This window comes from Esox lucius, chromosome 5, assembly GCF_011004845.1.
Source record: "Esox lucius isolate fEsoLuc1 chromosome 5, fEsoLuc1.pri, whole genome shotgun sequence".
NCBI classification, from domain to species: Eukaryota; Metazoa; Chordata; class Actinopteri; order Esociformes; family Esocidae; genus Esox; species Esox lucius.
In genome coordinates, this window is record NC_047573.1 from 31804108 (window position 1) to 31820968 (window position 16861).

The 16861-nt window shown below is 43.0% G+C and overlaps 1 protein-coding gene across 2 annotated transcripts; it reads left to right on the forward strand.

The window, feature by feature from the left end:
- Positions 1-383: 383 nt before the first annotated feature.
- On the forward strand, positions 384-11991 carry znf281b (zinc finger protein 281b). 2 transcript variants are annotated; one of them, XM_010866272.4, is made up of 7 exons: positions 384-566; positions 4931-5413; positions 5775-5879; positions 6028-6151; positions 7086-7178; positions 7377-7495; positions 7873-11991. In XM_010866272.4, exons 2-7 carry the CDS (start codon positions 4982-4984, stop codon positions 9520-9522), a joined length of 2523 nt encoding a protein of 840 aa, XP_010864574.1. In that variant the 5' UTR covers positions 384-566; positions 4931-4981; the 3' UTR covers positions 9523-11991. The 2 variants fall into 2 exon arrangements, with proteins under 2 accessions (XP_010864574.1, XP_010864575.1); XM_010866273.4 differs by having other exon boundaries at positions 7095-7178.
- The last annotated feature ends 4870 nt before the right edge of the window (positions 11992-16861 follow it).

Consider the following 16861-nt stretch of genomic DNA (forward strand, 5'->3'; position numbering starts at 1 on the left):
TTATGATTCCTTTATAACTTTGTTACACTTGGCAATTGACTGCTTACCAGGTATGGTCACTAGTAATGTTGTAAATTTGGTGAACAACCCCTTTAATGTTGAAAGGAATGTTGAATGAGAATTTTATAATATTAAACACATTCTGTTGAATGGGATGGAATACAAAAAGGGAAAATTGCAGTACTTTAATAAGGACAACTTAAGTTTGGATTCTATTTCTAGGTAAAACGTTGTACTAGGCCTGAATAATAATGATTTAAGTCCGAATTGTTTTTACAATACTAAGTGGAGATGCATTCCCAAAAAAATATTGCAAACAATATTAACCCAACAACGGAAAAGCCTGTCGACCTCTGGTCACCCAAGCCATCTCAAGCCCTACTGCAGTAGATCCAGCCTGTCTCCTCTCAGGACCCGTCCGCTAGCAAGACCCATAATTCCCCGCGCCAGGACAAGATGGAAGAAAGCAGCGGCCGCAAGAGAACAATGTTTTGGCTATAAAGCCTAAAAGGAACGAACAAGGGAAGAAAATACGCACCATTAAAGCCAGTCGCGGTCATGTGTAGGTAAATATACATTCACCATTACTTTATTTTTGAGAATTTGTTGAAAATTGTCGAGTTATAAGCGGTGTAAATGTACGTAAATCGCTTCAGCCTGCGAGAGATGCACTCAAAGCCGAGCATCATTGTTTCTGTGTTGCATGGGCCATAATGGGTTTCAGTTGGAGAGGCTAGCTAGTTAACTAGCTGGTAAGCACGACTTTGGCTTATAGCAGCCGTAGTATTTGTAGTATAGCATATTATATTAACCTGCAGCGCAAACATAAAGGAATTTGTTACTAAATGTGGTGGTAAGTAATACAATTAGATACATCTATAGTTATTCTGAGCTATCTTGATAAATAGCCTCGAGCACCAGACAACACAAGGTTTTATTTCACGAGCCTCGTCCCAGCCGAGGACAGCAAGCCAATCGCCTTCTATAAAGGGGTTAACAAAATGTGCTCTTCGCCAATTTTGACCTATCGTTAGTGTTTTTAACGCCAAATCTTGCTTTAAAAAGGTGTCAACTGTAAATAATTTGAATCCCTGGTTAATTGAGATCTTTTGCCAGAACGAGATTACCTCGCTAGTTAGCTAGCTATCCCGACTTAATACAATGGTTTGATATTGGGAATTAGCATTAACGTACGGCTAGCTACCTACCCATTATTAAGACTTCGCTTGCTGTCTTCATATTGCTAAAACCTGATTCTAATCATGCAGTAATGAGTCGATGTGTTCTTCTCTATTCTGTTTTTATAGTACTTTATTTAATTGACACAGGCCTGATTTTTATCAACAAAGCTGAGCAGGTCAGCTAGGTAGCTAGCGTTGTTTGTTTCATTGTAGCAGGATGGCTAACTGCTAGCTAACTATGCATCACAAAAGCCCATCCGCCTTCCATAGATTTCAATGTCACGTAGCCAAATGGTCGGCTAGACTAAACAATAAATTTGCGCCTGAGCCTTTGTAGAGGCACCCGAAATGATCATCCCAATAGCAGTTTTACACCAAAGCTGAAACTATTAACGTGTCTAAATACATTTTATAAGTACGGTAGGGTTTTTAGAGTAGTTTAGTGGACCGTGAAATTTGATGAGCTTATCAGGCAGTGATTTCGGACGTTTTTTTATTCTTATTTTGCAACGGCAAATTCATTGTATTCTCGTCGTTAATAAAACTGAAGTTTACTTGGATCTCCGGGCATTACTTGACGCAGGGACTACAGCTTGTTTTCCTGGGCTCCGACCCCTATCAAAAAAATGCATTGTAGTCAGGCGAACAATTTGGTCTTGCCAGATTCATGTGAGGTAAAAAATTAAATCTGAAATCGTACAAATTTTAGAGATTTGTTTGGCCAAAATCCAACCTGCATGTGAGACAAAATGTCGCACCTCACACGTGATTTAGATATAACATGTCAAAGGTAGTCTACGTTTGGTGATGGTGGGAAAATGGCCCATAGTAATCCGCGCTGGCCTGATGTCTAATTGCTAGTTAGCAGGCACAAGGCCATTTGAGACAGGGGTAGACTCTTAAACATTTTATTATAATGCCTTTAATCCGGCCACAAACTAATATTTGTGACTACATTTTACAACCAGCAATGCTATGTAATTTGAATGGATGTCATATTAGCTAAGATGCATTCCATGTATCCATTCAAGAAATGACACATTCTACTAAGTACTGTTGATCAATATTGGGTTGAGGCAAACATGGCCACCATATGCAGTTATTTTACAATATTGTACACCTTAAAGGGAATCTGACAGCAATTTAAAGAAATATAATCATGATGTGGAAATTATATAAATTATTTCATTTTTGATGCTGCAAAACCATATTTTTGAAGTTTTAAAAATGTTATATTTGACTCATCCCCATTAGGTACTGTAAGGCTTTGTTGAGTGAATAATTTGATGCAGTTCCCCAACATTTCTTGGTAGTCAAATAAATAGGTATCAGGCTGTAAATCAGAGACTGGTAGGTTGTTTGCTGCTTTTATCTTTTCAGTATTATGCCATTTTTGAGTTACAATGATTCTGTTTTTATTATTTAATTAATGACATTGTATGGCTTGGAATGTCAACGCAGTAAAATAAATCTGTATTTGGAGCTAGCTAACTTTGTTTATAAGCTACTTTTTACATGTATTAGTGGCTTCAGCTATTCAGTATCCTCTACATTCCGATCACCCAGCGTGTAATGGTTGTATAAGGTGGTGGTGCTATTTGGTTTGCCTGTTTAACTAACGTCATCCACATTTAACATATGGTGTCAAATCTAATTAATTTGCATCAATTAATGGGGGCAGCGGTCTGACTGGCAAGTTCCTATTAAAATGTAGATTGAGTGGACACTGGGGTGGGAACATAGTGAACTGGGTGGCTGCAAAATTACGAGTGATATCTTGACCAGCTGGAAAAGTTTGAGGGTTTATTTACTGTTCCTTAGATAGATTTTTAGTTCACCTCGCTCTAGCTAGTTATTGTTCTTGTGTTATTGGTGTACAGAAGTGATGGTGAGAGCCTGGATCTTAGCTGTCATTGTTATTGGATCAGGACTGTCATGTTCCGAAATTTAAATGTACTCCCATGGTCTTAACAAAGATGCAGTAAAACATTAAGGGGAATTCTGTGGCTTTAGCAAATCATTTTGGGGTAATGTAATTCATGCTTTTGCTACTGCTTGTTAACAGTTTAGGGAATGAGATGGCTAATTTGCATATTGTCCTACACTGTGATTGGCTGTGCTATGCAGGTCTGTGTAGGATTCAACACTGATATGTTTCTATTAACTGCAGAGTCTATTATTTGTCCAGACGCTTGTCCATTTCAACACTCTACAAAGCTATATAATTTTGGCAAATGTGTGAACCTACCTTATTCTCTAACATCCATTAATAGAATAGGAATGAAAATTACCACATCTGTTATTGTTTGTTAAAAAATGTTAAAGGTTGTCATAATTATATATATTTTTAAAATACGCTGAGAAAAAACATGTGGTTAAAATGCTGTCAGTTCCACTTTAATGGCCAAACTATGTAAATAAATGACTTTGGTAACCAGTAACCTGTTGTCAGAATGTGTGCCGTGATGCGGTAACATTTGCTGGCCTTTTTGTCCTGACCATTATAATGTGTACATAAGAGAATCAAGTCTGTCATGTTTATGCGTACTTTGTACACTATTACTGCCCCTAAAATACAGTAGTTCTAAAATGTGCATGTCGTCATGCTGCCTATTAGTGGTAACAAGTTGCCACCAGAGTACAGTCACATGACATGTAATATTTTTAACCATAGACTCAATTATTAGGTCAGCTATATTGAAGCATCTATTTTAACACAGACTACAAACTCCATATCGAGGCACACTTCTGATTGACGTGAAGGCTGTCTGTAGGGTATCATCAATTTACATTTTAGTCATTTAGCAGTAGGTTTTATTTAGGGCAACTTACATGAGCAATTAGGGTTATGTGCCTTGCTCAAGGGCATATGGGCTGTTAATGGCCCAGTGCTCTCTTACTGCTTGGCCATCCAATTTTAATCGGTTTCTCTAGGGATTTTTTTGAAACACAGGTGAACCAGGCAGCACCTCTTTTTAGGCTGATTTTGTTTTGAGACTGGCACAGCTCCTGGCCTCGGTCATTTTTGCGAGCACAGTGCCTGCAGTAAAAAGGTTAAGCTTTGCTGTTGTTAACTTAAGTAGTTTCTTTAATCTTTATTGACCTGGTGAGAGAGACTTAGCAAGGCTAGTAATGGCCTCGATTTTCCTGCACTTCCCTGTGGTAACCTTACGTGCTAGTGCGTCCCACTCCCCTTGAGCTTTGCACAATAGCACTCAGTTAGGCACTTCAGTCTGAATATGTCACTGTTTTGGTTATTTTCAATATCTTCCATGTAGTCAGTGATCAATAGCTCAATTGTGAAAATGTTGTTAAGTCATAGCTGCTGGGCCTGTGATTATGTAGGTTTATTCTCCTGGAAACATTCTGCTGACTCCAAGCTTTAAAAAATAAATAAAAAAGAACTGCGTTAAATGTGTTTCAGGAGAGTCACACTAAATGTTTGGCTTCATAGCCAGCCACTAGTTCATAGCCCCACTCTGTAGAACTGAATTGCTCACGTGCCGTGTTCCCAGATAAATCCAATAAATCCAATCAAGTAATTAATGGATGACTGAGGAGAAATGTAGAGCACACTGACTGTACATCCACCTGGGACCTGTCCAGCTCTGTTCTGAGCTAGATTGTGGCCTTGCAGAGTACATCCTCCTGTGGACACTTCTATCTGCAGGGGAAGGCATATTTGGCACATTATCTCACTCAACCCCCCTTTCTTTTCATATCATGTGAATCTGTCCCTTCTCCTCCAGGATGTCCACTCCTAGCCCTATCTAGTGTTTCCCCACCTACACGCAACCATCATGAGTATTATCCAAGACAAACTAGGCAACGAGTTTCTGCACAGCAACGGGGGCATGGACCCTAACTTTGCCCCCGGCATGCTCATGTTCAGCCACCTGCCGCCAGTCACCAGCTTCACCCGCCTGGCCCAGCAGTCGGTCATGGGCGGCGAACTGCCCCAAGAGATGGTCCTGAAGAAGGAGCGCGACTCCCCTCCTGACGCCCACGCCGGCGTCTTCCTGCACGGCATGGGCATCAAGCAGGAGCGGATGAGCGAGCTGGACTACCGTATGCCCCTCTACGGCGGAGGGCTGGGGGGCAGCTGCGGCACCGGGGCCGTGGGGAAGAGTAACGAGATGCTGGAGATGCAGTTCAGCGGAGGCCACCACCACAACCACCACAACATGCTGCTGCACGACCTGAGCCTCAGCAACGTCCGCATGGGAGAGCCGGTGAGGGTGTGAGAGGGGTGCTGCTTCTCAGTCCTGTCCTGGGGCGCCCCCTGCCCTGCCTTACATGGGTTCCAGAGCTAGTGCACCTGAATCCATTTGTTACTGGTTGTCCAACCTTTGAGTGGTTTCAGGTGAGCTAGTTCACGGCTGGGGAAAAAAACCCAGAGAGATTTCAGAGGGGGCTCCCAGACTGGTTTGAGATGATTTCATAAAAATTCAGAAAAGTCACTGACTTGTTTTTGCTGCTCCTCTCTACAGATAATCATTTGTCGGAACAGGCCTAGCTCTTTTTGAGATGATTCACTGTGTGTGTGTGATATTGCATACTGAGCAGGTGTCTGCCAACCCCCTATGCCCTCAGATGTCAGGAAGACCAGAGAAAGGCCCCAAGGATTCCTCGGGGCGACGACGGAAGAGCAACGGTGAAGGGGAGGGGAAAGCCAGAAGGAAACGCGGAGAACCAAAGGTAGGCCTGCACGTCTCAATACTCCCATTACACTTGGGCGATTGTGTAATCAGCGCTGTCGAAATGTAGCACCTTGCTTTTACAGCAGTCACCTCATGTTAACAAACGCACTGTCCAATAGCCTGACCTTTGTCCCCCCCGCCCACAGGCCATGATGCTGGACGGCGAAGTGGCCGGCCTGTCTCCCAACTCCAAACCACACATCTGCGAGCACTGTAACGCAGCCTTCCGCAGCTCCTACCACCTCCGCAGACACATGCTCATCCACACAGGTGAGAGGTTTTCAGTGCTCCTCTGCGTGGGAAGTCTTCTGCGTTCACTCGCCTCGTTTGGTGGTAGGGTGTTCGGGTGGGTGGTACGTGCACCTCTTTCCCTCACATTCTGTCTGGGGAGAGCCATATTTTCACCCACCGGGACATCGAAGTGACTCCACACAAAATGGCTAATTGGACTAGTGTAATTGATCCCTTGGGACATGACTCGCATCCTGTGAATGCTGAGGTAATCCAGATGACTTGAGTTTCTGGAAGCAGGGCTGAATCATTGTTGCTGAGGGGGAGTTTTGTAATGTAATGATGTAGCTATGAAGGGAATGCTAGGCCAAATAACTAATGAGTTCCTTATTGAAATCTTAAATGTGGTCTGTGAGGACGGCAGTTCCTGTTTGGGCAAACACTGACAATTCCCCCCCTACTCTATAGTAATCATAAATCATGTATTATTTGTCTTTCACTGCCACCTGTATTGTCAGAAGTGTAAACTCCTAGCATGATGTTCAAGTTGTTTCATCATAGCTTTTTAACTCTACTTTAAAACACCAACGGCCTCAGGTGACATGCCTGAGCCATTTCCTTACTGTCCCACAGCTCAGTTCAGAAGGACTAATGTGTCTGGGTGGTTTAATACATCATCCACCGCCTACATATTAACCTGACCACGCTTCATGTTTAATGAATCCGAGTCCCACTAACACAACAAAATGGTAAACATCCCAAGGTGGACCACTTCCTTATTTTATATACTATGAATGTGTAATTTGGCTAAAGTGTCCCTTTAACATTTCACTCTTAAATGACCCAAAGGTATTTTCCCCTGCAATGTAACGGATTTAATTTCATTTGACACAACCCTACCTGAACATCACCGACCTCCACTTTCCCCCAGCTGATAGTCAATTAATGTGGAGAGTGGGTGATTGTATTTTTGATCGCACAGGTGAGAGGCCTTTCCGGTGTAGTCAGTGTAACATGAGCTTTATCCAGAAGTACCTGCTGCAGCGGCACGAGAAGATCCACAGTGGTGAGTCTTGACCTATGACCTTTCAGGGCTTTGTCATTGAGGCGATATTCGTTTGAATAAGACAATTCAAGCTGTTAAATACAATTCAGAGACACATTTTGAATTTATTCCTCAACCCACAGTTTCTAATTCCATACAGGCTTTGGTTTGAGTACGTTTCATTCTAACTGTGCCATCGTTATCCCGTTCGTTCCTCAGGAGAGAAGCCCTTCAGCTGTGATCAGTGTAACATGTGCTTTATCCAGAAGTACCACATGGAGCGACACAAGAGAACCCACAGCGGAGAGAAGCCATACCGATGTGACACCTGCCAACAGGTAAATCAGTCACTGCAGTGTTTTAGTTGAACTTTCCATACAGGGACACACATTTGATGCACTCCAGACCTGGGCTAGATACTATATCACTGACTGATTTCAGGGCTGTGCATTTATTCAGATTTATTCTGGGAGTGTAATAATAATTCAATAAATACTTGAATGTGCATGTAGGCAGATGTTTATTTTGTCTGTATTAGTGTTTTGAAATGTAATGGATATTCCACATTATCAGATGACCGTGTCGTGCTCTTGTCAGGCATTTCATACAACAGTGCTCAGGTCAAGAACGTGTCTGCCATCGCTCCATGTAATCCAATGAACTAGAATGTAAAAAAGGTTTTAAAGACTTACTGTCTCCCCTCTGTCCCCTGCAGTTTTTCTCGAGGACAGACCGGTTACTGAAGCACAAGCGGACCTGTGGAGAAGCCATAAAAAAGGGCCTGGACCCCAACATGCTGGAGCTCACTGACGGGGACATGGGCCAGGGCAGCTACTCGCTCACTCAGGGAAACTCCGGCGCCACCTCAGGACGCAAGAGGGGCAAGTCCAAAACCGCGGGCGAGGGTGGCGAGACCAAGCGCAAGAAGGCCGGCGCCGCCGCCTCCTCTGGTGGTCCACAAGACTACGGCATGGAGTGCACCGGGCCCGACGCGCAGGGCAGCCGTGCGCCCAAGCTGCTGTTCAAGAAGGCCAAGAAGGGCCTCCTCTCCATGGAGGACGTGGGGCAGAAGCTGATGTCTCAGAAGCAGGGCTCCATGGAGCTGCCAGGAAGCTCGGGACTAGACGCCATGGGCCTCCTCCAGGGCTCCTCCGGCGGGGGCGCCAAGCAGGGCCCGTCGGCCGCCACCGCCAGCAGCAACTACGACGACGCCATGCAGTTCGTGAAGAAGCGCCGCTACCTCCAGCATGTGGCCAACAGTGACTACGGGGCGTCCTCCCTCCACATGAGCCAGCCCCAGGGCGGCGGCGTGATCCAGGGCTCACTGGGCCATCACAGCGAGCCCACCCTGGCCATGTTGGACACGTCGCCCCTGGACCTGAAGCACCACGACAAGTCGGGCATCCCGGACGAGGTGCTCCAGAGCTTGCTGGACCACTACAGCCACAAGTCGGACAGCTCGCACCACCACCACCAGCAGCAGCATCAGCACCATCACCACGACGTGACCTTCGACCTCTCGGACCACGGTGGCCCGCACCACGTGGACCTGCAGCCGGCGGCGCCCGTCTCCCCGGAGCTGGACGACGAGTCGCCCAATGGCGGCGACAAGCAGGTGGTGATGAGTGAGTACTCCAAGTTCCTGCTTCAGGCCCTGGAGCGTACCAGCCACAGCGGGCCCTTCCCCACGCTGGGCTCCAGCGGGCCCTTCCCTCTGCTCTCCAGCAGCTCCAGCCCCACGGGGCCCCTGTTCTCTGACAAGCACGTCTACACTACGTCCCCGCTGGAATGCGGCTACCCACCCGCCGTCTCCTCGCCGCTGCCCGTCCCCGCCATCTCCTCCTCCTCGTCGACCTCCTCCTCATCATCCTCCAAGTCCCACTACGGCATGCTGGTGGGCTCCCCCTCTCAGCCGTCTTTCCACCTCGGGGGCCTGGAGGCGACCGGCCACCAGCAGCAGCTCACCCCATCTCAGGAGCTCACCGAGCAGCTGGAGAAGCAGCACCACTCCCCCGGCTTCCAGCTCACGCCCCAGGAGCTGACGGCAGCCACAGGAGCCCCCAAGGACCAGGGGGCTAAAGGTGACGGCACTAACGGCTCAGGCGGCTATTCGGACCTGGACGTGCCCAAGGAAGTGGACCTACGGGCCACCTACCAGATCGAGAACTTCGCTCAGGCATTCGGTTCCCAGTTCAAGTCGGGCCGCCGCACCCCCCTGGGCTACAGCGCTGACCCCGGGGCCGAGGTCGACCACAGAATACGGACTCCCGTGTCAGAATTCTCAGGGTACACCAGTTTGTTAGCTGATGTCAGCGAGCCAGTTAGTACAGGATCGAAAACCCCGACAAGCCAAAGTTTCAGGTAAGAGTTAAAACGAGGTGAACAGAGTCGCGGGGGGTATTTCTTTTTTCCTGTGTCCCTATTACCCCTCTTAATTTTGTTCTTGTAGCGAGGTCAATTTTTTTTAAAAACACTGCCATTAAATGTTGATAACGAGAACTCTACCAGGGAAGGTCTTCAAGGCCTCAAATGCAATTTTTTGATATTCTCTTTTTTAACTGTTCAGTCTTTATTTTGTTAGTCTAGTCGGTATGAAATGAACATACAGGTAGATATTTTAATGTCATTTAACAAAAACTAGGGGGTAGTTATGAACTTGCTTGATAACTTTTCTTTCTCTGTGAACCCTTGTGTTTTACCAATCATCATACAGTTGTAAAGTCAAAATGAATGATGTTGATAATTACAATAATAATAAAAGTTTGTGGCAGGGAAAGGCCCAGAATTCAAATGGCAAAAAAAGTTATATATTGTCTGTTACAAGAATCTTATTACTCAGGAATTTAGGCAAAATTGTGTAATATGGACAACTTTGTATTATGAGATGCAATTAGCACACTTTTTACAGGTGTACTTTGAGACTACAAAGCTTTGTTACTATTTATCCTTCGAGGAGGGTGGGGGGGGGACAAAAAAGACTGCAACAATTTCATCGGATCTTCCTGTTTTTCCTTTGTTGTGGTCGGCGAACAACCCTTTCCGCTCCGTGCAGCTGAGGAGAGATTACGGTACTTCTGTGTCAATCTAAGAACGACCCCTCACATTTGATCTCTATAATGGGCCACATGTAAACCCGCTGAAATGGACACCTGGGTATTTCTACACATGAACCCACGGTGCACACAGTCCAGCCTCAACAGGGTTCAACACAAGGACCCTTTGTGTTTTATATATCTGTCATGTCACGGGATGATATCCAGCCAAGCAACCCTCCGTCAGTGGCCCGACAGGAACAAATGCACTGGCCCCATTAGTGACATTGAAACAATCATACTGTTGCGCTCTTTTACCGCTTTCCACTCCTGGCTGTTCTTTTTCTTTTTTCTTTGTCAATGGAAATCAAATAAGCACTTTTGAAAAGCAAAACTCATCATTGAAACGGACAAAAACAACAACCTGACTACATTAAAGATGTGCAAAACAGTGATTTTCTTTTCTAGGAGAGAACTGTGAACAGGGGTGGGATAGGGTGGGTGGTTCTTGTGTTGGGCGGTTGTACGGGCGTGACCATGGGCATTTCTATGTGTTTTTGTTAGTCTTTTTGACGGTTCGGTCAGGTGGAGGGTTGTACCAATGCTGATTTACCATAACTGTATGTTGCCCATTCTGAGAGCACCTCTTTGTATTTAATTTAGCTGTTTCCAGAAGGGGCAGATAAAATGCTGGAACTTTCTTTTCCTTTTTTTTTTTTTTTTTTTTTTTTTTTGAATTCCCACTGATATTTTAAGACTTTACTGGATGCAAAAATCAAACCATTTATCTGTTATTTATTTTTAATCTAGCAAGAATTTATTTTTGCTGAATGTTTTGAAAGTGCATGAATTCACTGTACCTCAATCTGTCTTTATCCTATTAAATCAGGCCCTATAAAGAATAATCTCAGCGATACTGGCTCAACATTACCGGATATATATCTCCCCAAAATGCAGTTCTTTACACTTTGCGAGAATAAACAATGGCCTTCTTTGTCTTCCGCGGCTCATGCCATTTTCTCCCGGCAGCCAGGATTGATATTCAATTTAGTTCATTTCCTGTGTGCCCCCCTCCTCTTTCCTATGTCTGAGAGCTTCATAGCCAATAGACTTTGAAGCTGCTCTGATCACAGGGAACAAAAGCTCGACCGACTGGTCACATCACTCCAAAACATACACTATGCTTAAAGAGGAAACGAGCGGGAGATGGAGAGAGAAAAAGCGATAGGATTGACCTAAATATACCTCATATCACTGTTGAAGCGTCACAAAGCAGGGACACGTTTCATGTATGTAGTGGAAATACTTCTGTAGTATAGGTTAAACATATTGTATAATCATGTAACACCGCCTGTGTTTACAATTATAGAAGAGCAGTTGAGTCGTTGAAATGCAAAATGTATTATCTTATTCTTATTTTTGTCTGTAAAGCATTCACACCAAGCAGTGTTGCATTCTAGATGCCTCATAGTCTTTCATTTTCTCATGTCGTTATATCCCTTATTTTTGTTACTTGCCATAAATGTGTTTTGATATGATCTCTAGAAGGATATTGTTTACAAAAATGTACAAAAACACTAAAAATGTGTGTTCATTTTTTTTGAGTTTCTTCCAATATGCATGATATGATGTTTTTGTATGGCTTTTTTCTGATTGTCACCACAACACCAAATTTTGTAGCAGATGCATCCCTGTCTTATTTGTTCTAGACCCTTGTGATATGATTTCCAGGGCTGTACCTGTTATTGAATTCATAAACTGATTAGAGAAGCCAATAAAAACCTTTTTTGTTACAAAAGAAATTGCCTTTGCCGACTGCACTTCGTTATGATAATCAAGAGGGAAGTCGTATAACAGTATTTATTTTTAAGGTTTACCATTTCAGAGAATATTGTCAATAATAATAATGATTTTATATTTTACTCAATCTTTTGAATTTTTGTAAGTACTTGGGGGAGCTGGCTAAGGAACAGGAATATTGTCATGATTTGATACCTGATATTTAGAATTGTATCTATTGAAAATATCAGTCCTATTTTAGAATGTCCTATACAGTGCTAATTGGTATGATCATTAACTGCATTTGAGCGCATTTCAAATGGTCTGATCTCTTTTGACTTGCCTTTAAAGCTGGCTGTCATTCACTAGAGGCATACTATATTGTCTCACAATATGTTTGTCTTGGACGGGCAGGTCTGGCTTTCACAGCTGTTTATGAATTTGAGAACATCTCCCCAAACTCACTCCTCAGGCTTTTACCAAAACACAGGTAGAGTGACCTCTTCTTTAAAATGAACTTATGTCAACCTATTAATTACCTACTAATTTAAACCATTAACAAACACAAAGGGTTCTTTTGAAGGTATAGTTCTGGAATTTGTCAAATAGGCACTTTATATACTTCACCAGAGACAGGTTAACTTGTGGATACCATTATGTGGCTGCATATGGAATTTGGTGTTAAGGACAACTGCTAATAAAATGACGGTTTAAATGTCGACTGGTTGGGGGGAGGGGGTTGCCTCTTTCACTTAGTGGATACCTAATTTGAAGTCTGATAGTGATCAGTACAATTACTACCCCTATACCTGTGATAAACCAACTGGGTGAAATCCTGAATGCTGACTCGAGACTGATCACTGACACTATGCTTACTGCTAGCTGTGGTTGTAGAAATATGACATGGTGAGGGGATGTGATATATTTGTAGTATATCACAAACTCCCAAGATGACTTATTGCTCCGGTTACCAATGCTATTAGAGCAATATATCACGTTTATGACATCACCACTTTTTATTGCTCTAATTGTGTCTAATTGGTAACCGGTTTATAAGCGCAATACGGCATTTTGGCGGTTTGCAATGTTTTGCCGATATGCCACAATACATTGTACCTAAGAACAGCACTTAGCTGTGGTATATTGGCCATATACCACACCCCCTCGAGTCTTATTGCTTACTTATATGTTTTGAATGCTGATTGATTGGCTTATTGTTTACACATACCACAGCTGGCAGGCAATCAGGATTCAAACCACCAGGTTTGAAAGCTTACTTATACCACAAAGGTCAATTTAATGTAAAAGACAAACCAGTAGAGGGCAGCAAGAGACCGTTTTAGTGATTCCACTGGGTGATGACGCACCAGGTTTTTGCTCTAAATTCTCACAACTTTCCAATTCCTACTCACAACACCATAGATATGCTCAGTCCCCAATACATTTGAGGGAACATTGGTGTACAACATTGGTGTTTCCTTTTTTCGTTACTGTAAACAGCTAGCTGTGGGATGTAGTGTAGGAGATAATGGCATTCCTTCTAAATGATTGCAAAATCCAACTAAACTAATCTTAAGATGGTGCCCAGGAAAAGTCCAAAGGGTCATTTTCTAAACTTTATAGCCTAAACCTTATTGACTGCAAACAACACTCGTGTGTGGGGAAAAACAAAGTATTTATTCTTTCCAAATCATTCAACATTATTGTTTTCTGTATCCTGCACTAAATACAATTAGACCTAATTGTCAAAATTACTTTGGTGTTTCTTTTTTATTCATGCATGCTCTAAAAATCAGGTTGGGTTTAATATTAACAGTTTCCTCTTTCCTTATGTGCCATCTGATTGAGGCGGAGTTTAAACCTTCAGTTAAGTTATTTAGTGTTTATAATAATGTTTCTTATACAACCCAAAAAATGTGGGACGTTGTGTAAAATGCTAATAAAAACAAAATGCCATGATGTGCAAATCATGTGTCCCTTTATTTAATTGAAAATAGTACAAAGACAACATTAAATGTTGAAACTGAAACATTTTATTGTTTTTGTAAAAATACATGCCCATTTTGAATTTGATACCAGCAACATGTTTCAAATAAGTTGGGACAGGCATGTTTACCACTGTGTGTGGTAAACATGCCCGTCCCAACTCTTCTTCTACAACTCGTCTTAACTCATATCAACTCTTCTTAAAATTACTTCTTTTAATACTCTGTAAGTGTTTGGGAACTGAGCAGACCAGTTGCTGTCGTTTTGAAAGTGAAATGTATCCGATGTTTGTGGCCACCCAGTATTGGTTTTCAGCCTTGTCCCTTACGTACGGAGATTACAGAGATTCTCTGAATCTTTGAATGATATTATGTACCATAAATGATGAGCTATTTTACGTTGCGAAATGTTATTCTTACATTTTTGCACTATTTGCCTGTGCAATCTGTCACTGAGTCGTGAAACCCTCACCATCTTTATTTCTGAAAGACTCATCCCCTCTGGGATGTTCTTTTTATACCCAGTCATATTACTGACCTCAAGGTTTATTTGTCAAATGCACAGAACAACACAGCGTCATCCTGTACAATTACATTCTGAAGACATGGCACCTTTGTGAGAAGGGTGAGGAGCTCAGCCATCTGTGAGGAACTCGGAGTAGAAAGGAGATGAGATGACATGGCATCTGACAAACTACGTAGTTAGAGTTAAGTTAAGAAGACAGAAAATATAAATAAGTAAATTAAAAATATACATAACACAGTACACTAGCAGCAATAAAAAAAAAATTGTACTGTAAACTAGCAGCAATCTGGGTAGTACTTTGATAGAGCAGCAATCTGGGTAGTTTTATTGAACATTTAGATATAGCAAGTATGTCAGTAATATAATTAAGTGTGACCTAGCAGCAATTTATTGAGTTATTGAAATATTAGATACATATACAGTGGGGAGAACAAGTATTTGATACACTGCTGATTTTGCAGGTTTTCCCACTTACAAAGCATGTAGAAGTCATTTTTATCATAGGTACTCTTTAACTGTGAGTGACGGAATCTAAAACGAAAATCCACAAAATCCCATTGTATGATTTTTAAGTAATTAATTAGCATTTTATTGCATGACATAAGTATTTGATACATCAGAAAAACAGAACTTAATATTTGGAACAGAAAGCTTTGTTTGCAATTACAGAGATCATATGTTTCCTGTAGTTCTTGACCAGGTTTGCACACACTGCAGCAGGGATTTTGGCCCACTCCTCCATACAGACCTTCTCCAGATCCTTCAGGTTTCGGGGCTGTCGCTGGGCAATACGGACTTTCAGCTCCCTCCAAAGATGTTCTATTGGGTTCAGGTCTGGAGACTGGCTAGGCCACTCCAGGACCTTGAGATGCTTGAGCCACTCCTTAGTTGCCCTGGCTGTGTGTTTTGGGTCATTGTCATGCTGGAAGACCCAGCCATGACCCATCTTCAATGCTCTTACTGAGGGAAGGAAGTTGTTGGCCAAGATCTCGCGATACATGGCCCCATCCATCCTCCCCTCAATACGGTGCAGTCGTCCTGTCCCCTTTGCAGAAAAGCATCCCCAAAGAATGATGTTTCCACCTCCATGCTTCACAGTTGGGATGGTGTTCTTGGGGTTATACTCATCCTTCTTCTTCCTCCATACATGACGAGTGGAGTTTAGACCAAAAAGCTCTATTTTTGTCTCATCAGACCACATGACCTTCTCCCATTCCTCCTCTGGATCATCCAGATGGTCATTGGCAAACTTCAGACGGGCCTGGACATGCGCTGGCTTGAGCAGGGGGATCTTGTGTGCGCGGCAGGATTTTAATCCATGACGGCGTAGTGTGTTACTAATGGTTTTCTTTGAGACTGTGGTCCCAGCTCTCTTCAGGTCATTGACCAGGTCCTGCCGTGTAGTTCTGGGCTGATCCCTCACCTTCCTCATGATCATTGATGCCCCACGAGGTGATATCTAGCATGGAGCCCCAGACCAAGGGAGATTGACCGTCATCTTGAACTTCTTCCATTTTCTAATAATTGCGCCTTCTCACCAAGCTGCTTGCCTATTGTCCTGTAGCCCATCCCAGCCTTGTGCAGGTCTACAATTTTATCCCTGATGTCCTTACACAGCTCTGGCCATTGTGGAGAGGTTGGAGTTTGTTTGATTGAGTGTGTGGACAGGTGTCTTTTATACAGGTAACGGGTTCAGACAGGTGCAGTTAATTCAAGTAATGAGTGGAGAACGGGATGGCTTCTTAAAGAAAAACTAACAGGTCTGTGAGAGCCTGAATTCTTACTGGTTGGTAGGTGACCAATTATGTCATGCAATAAAATGCTAATTAATTATTTAAAAATCATACAATGCGATTTTCTGGATTTTTTTCTGTGATTTCCTTCTCTCACAGTTGAAGTGTACCTATGATAAAAAAGTACAGACCTCTACATGCTTTGTGAGTAGGAAAACCTGCAAAATCGGCAGTGTATCAAATACTTGTTCTCCCCACTGTACATAATACTGTACATAGCAGCAGTTTAAAAAGAGTACTGTGGATAAGCAGCAATATAAAACAATATAATAATACAAAATATATGCCCACACATTTCAAAAAAGCTGGTACAGGGTCAACAAATTAGCTTAAATGAGCTCGGGCCCAGAAAAGGCGCCGGTGGTTATTGATCTGGTTTATATCTATTAATGATTTTATGCACCATAGAATTCAGTGGTTAAATCAATCCAATGTATTTATAAGCCGTTTTTACATCAACAGAAACTGCTTTTACAAAACACGCAGCCTGAAACCCCATGGAGCAAGCAACAACAAGTGTTGAAGCACAGTGGCTAGAGGGGCTAGAGGTGCTGGAATTTAGAAAGAAACCTAGAGAGGAACCAGGCTT

Excerpts from the sequence above, each read along its gene's own strand:
- znf281b (XM_010866272.4), top strand. The coding sequence starts at position 4,982 with ATGAGTATTATCCAAGACAAACTAGGCAACGAGTTTCTGCACAGCAAC. Across the intron at positions 5,880-6,027 it reads GGAAACGCGGAGAACCAAAG|GCCATGATGCTGGACGGCGA; the intron begins GTAGGCCTGCAC and ends CCCCGCCCACAG. Across the intron at positions 7,496-7,872 it reads GATGTGACACCTGCCAACAG|TTTTTCTCGAGGACAGACCG; the intron begins GTAAATCAGTCA and ends TGTCCCCTGCAG.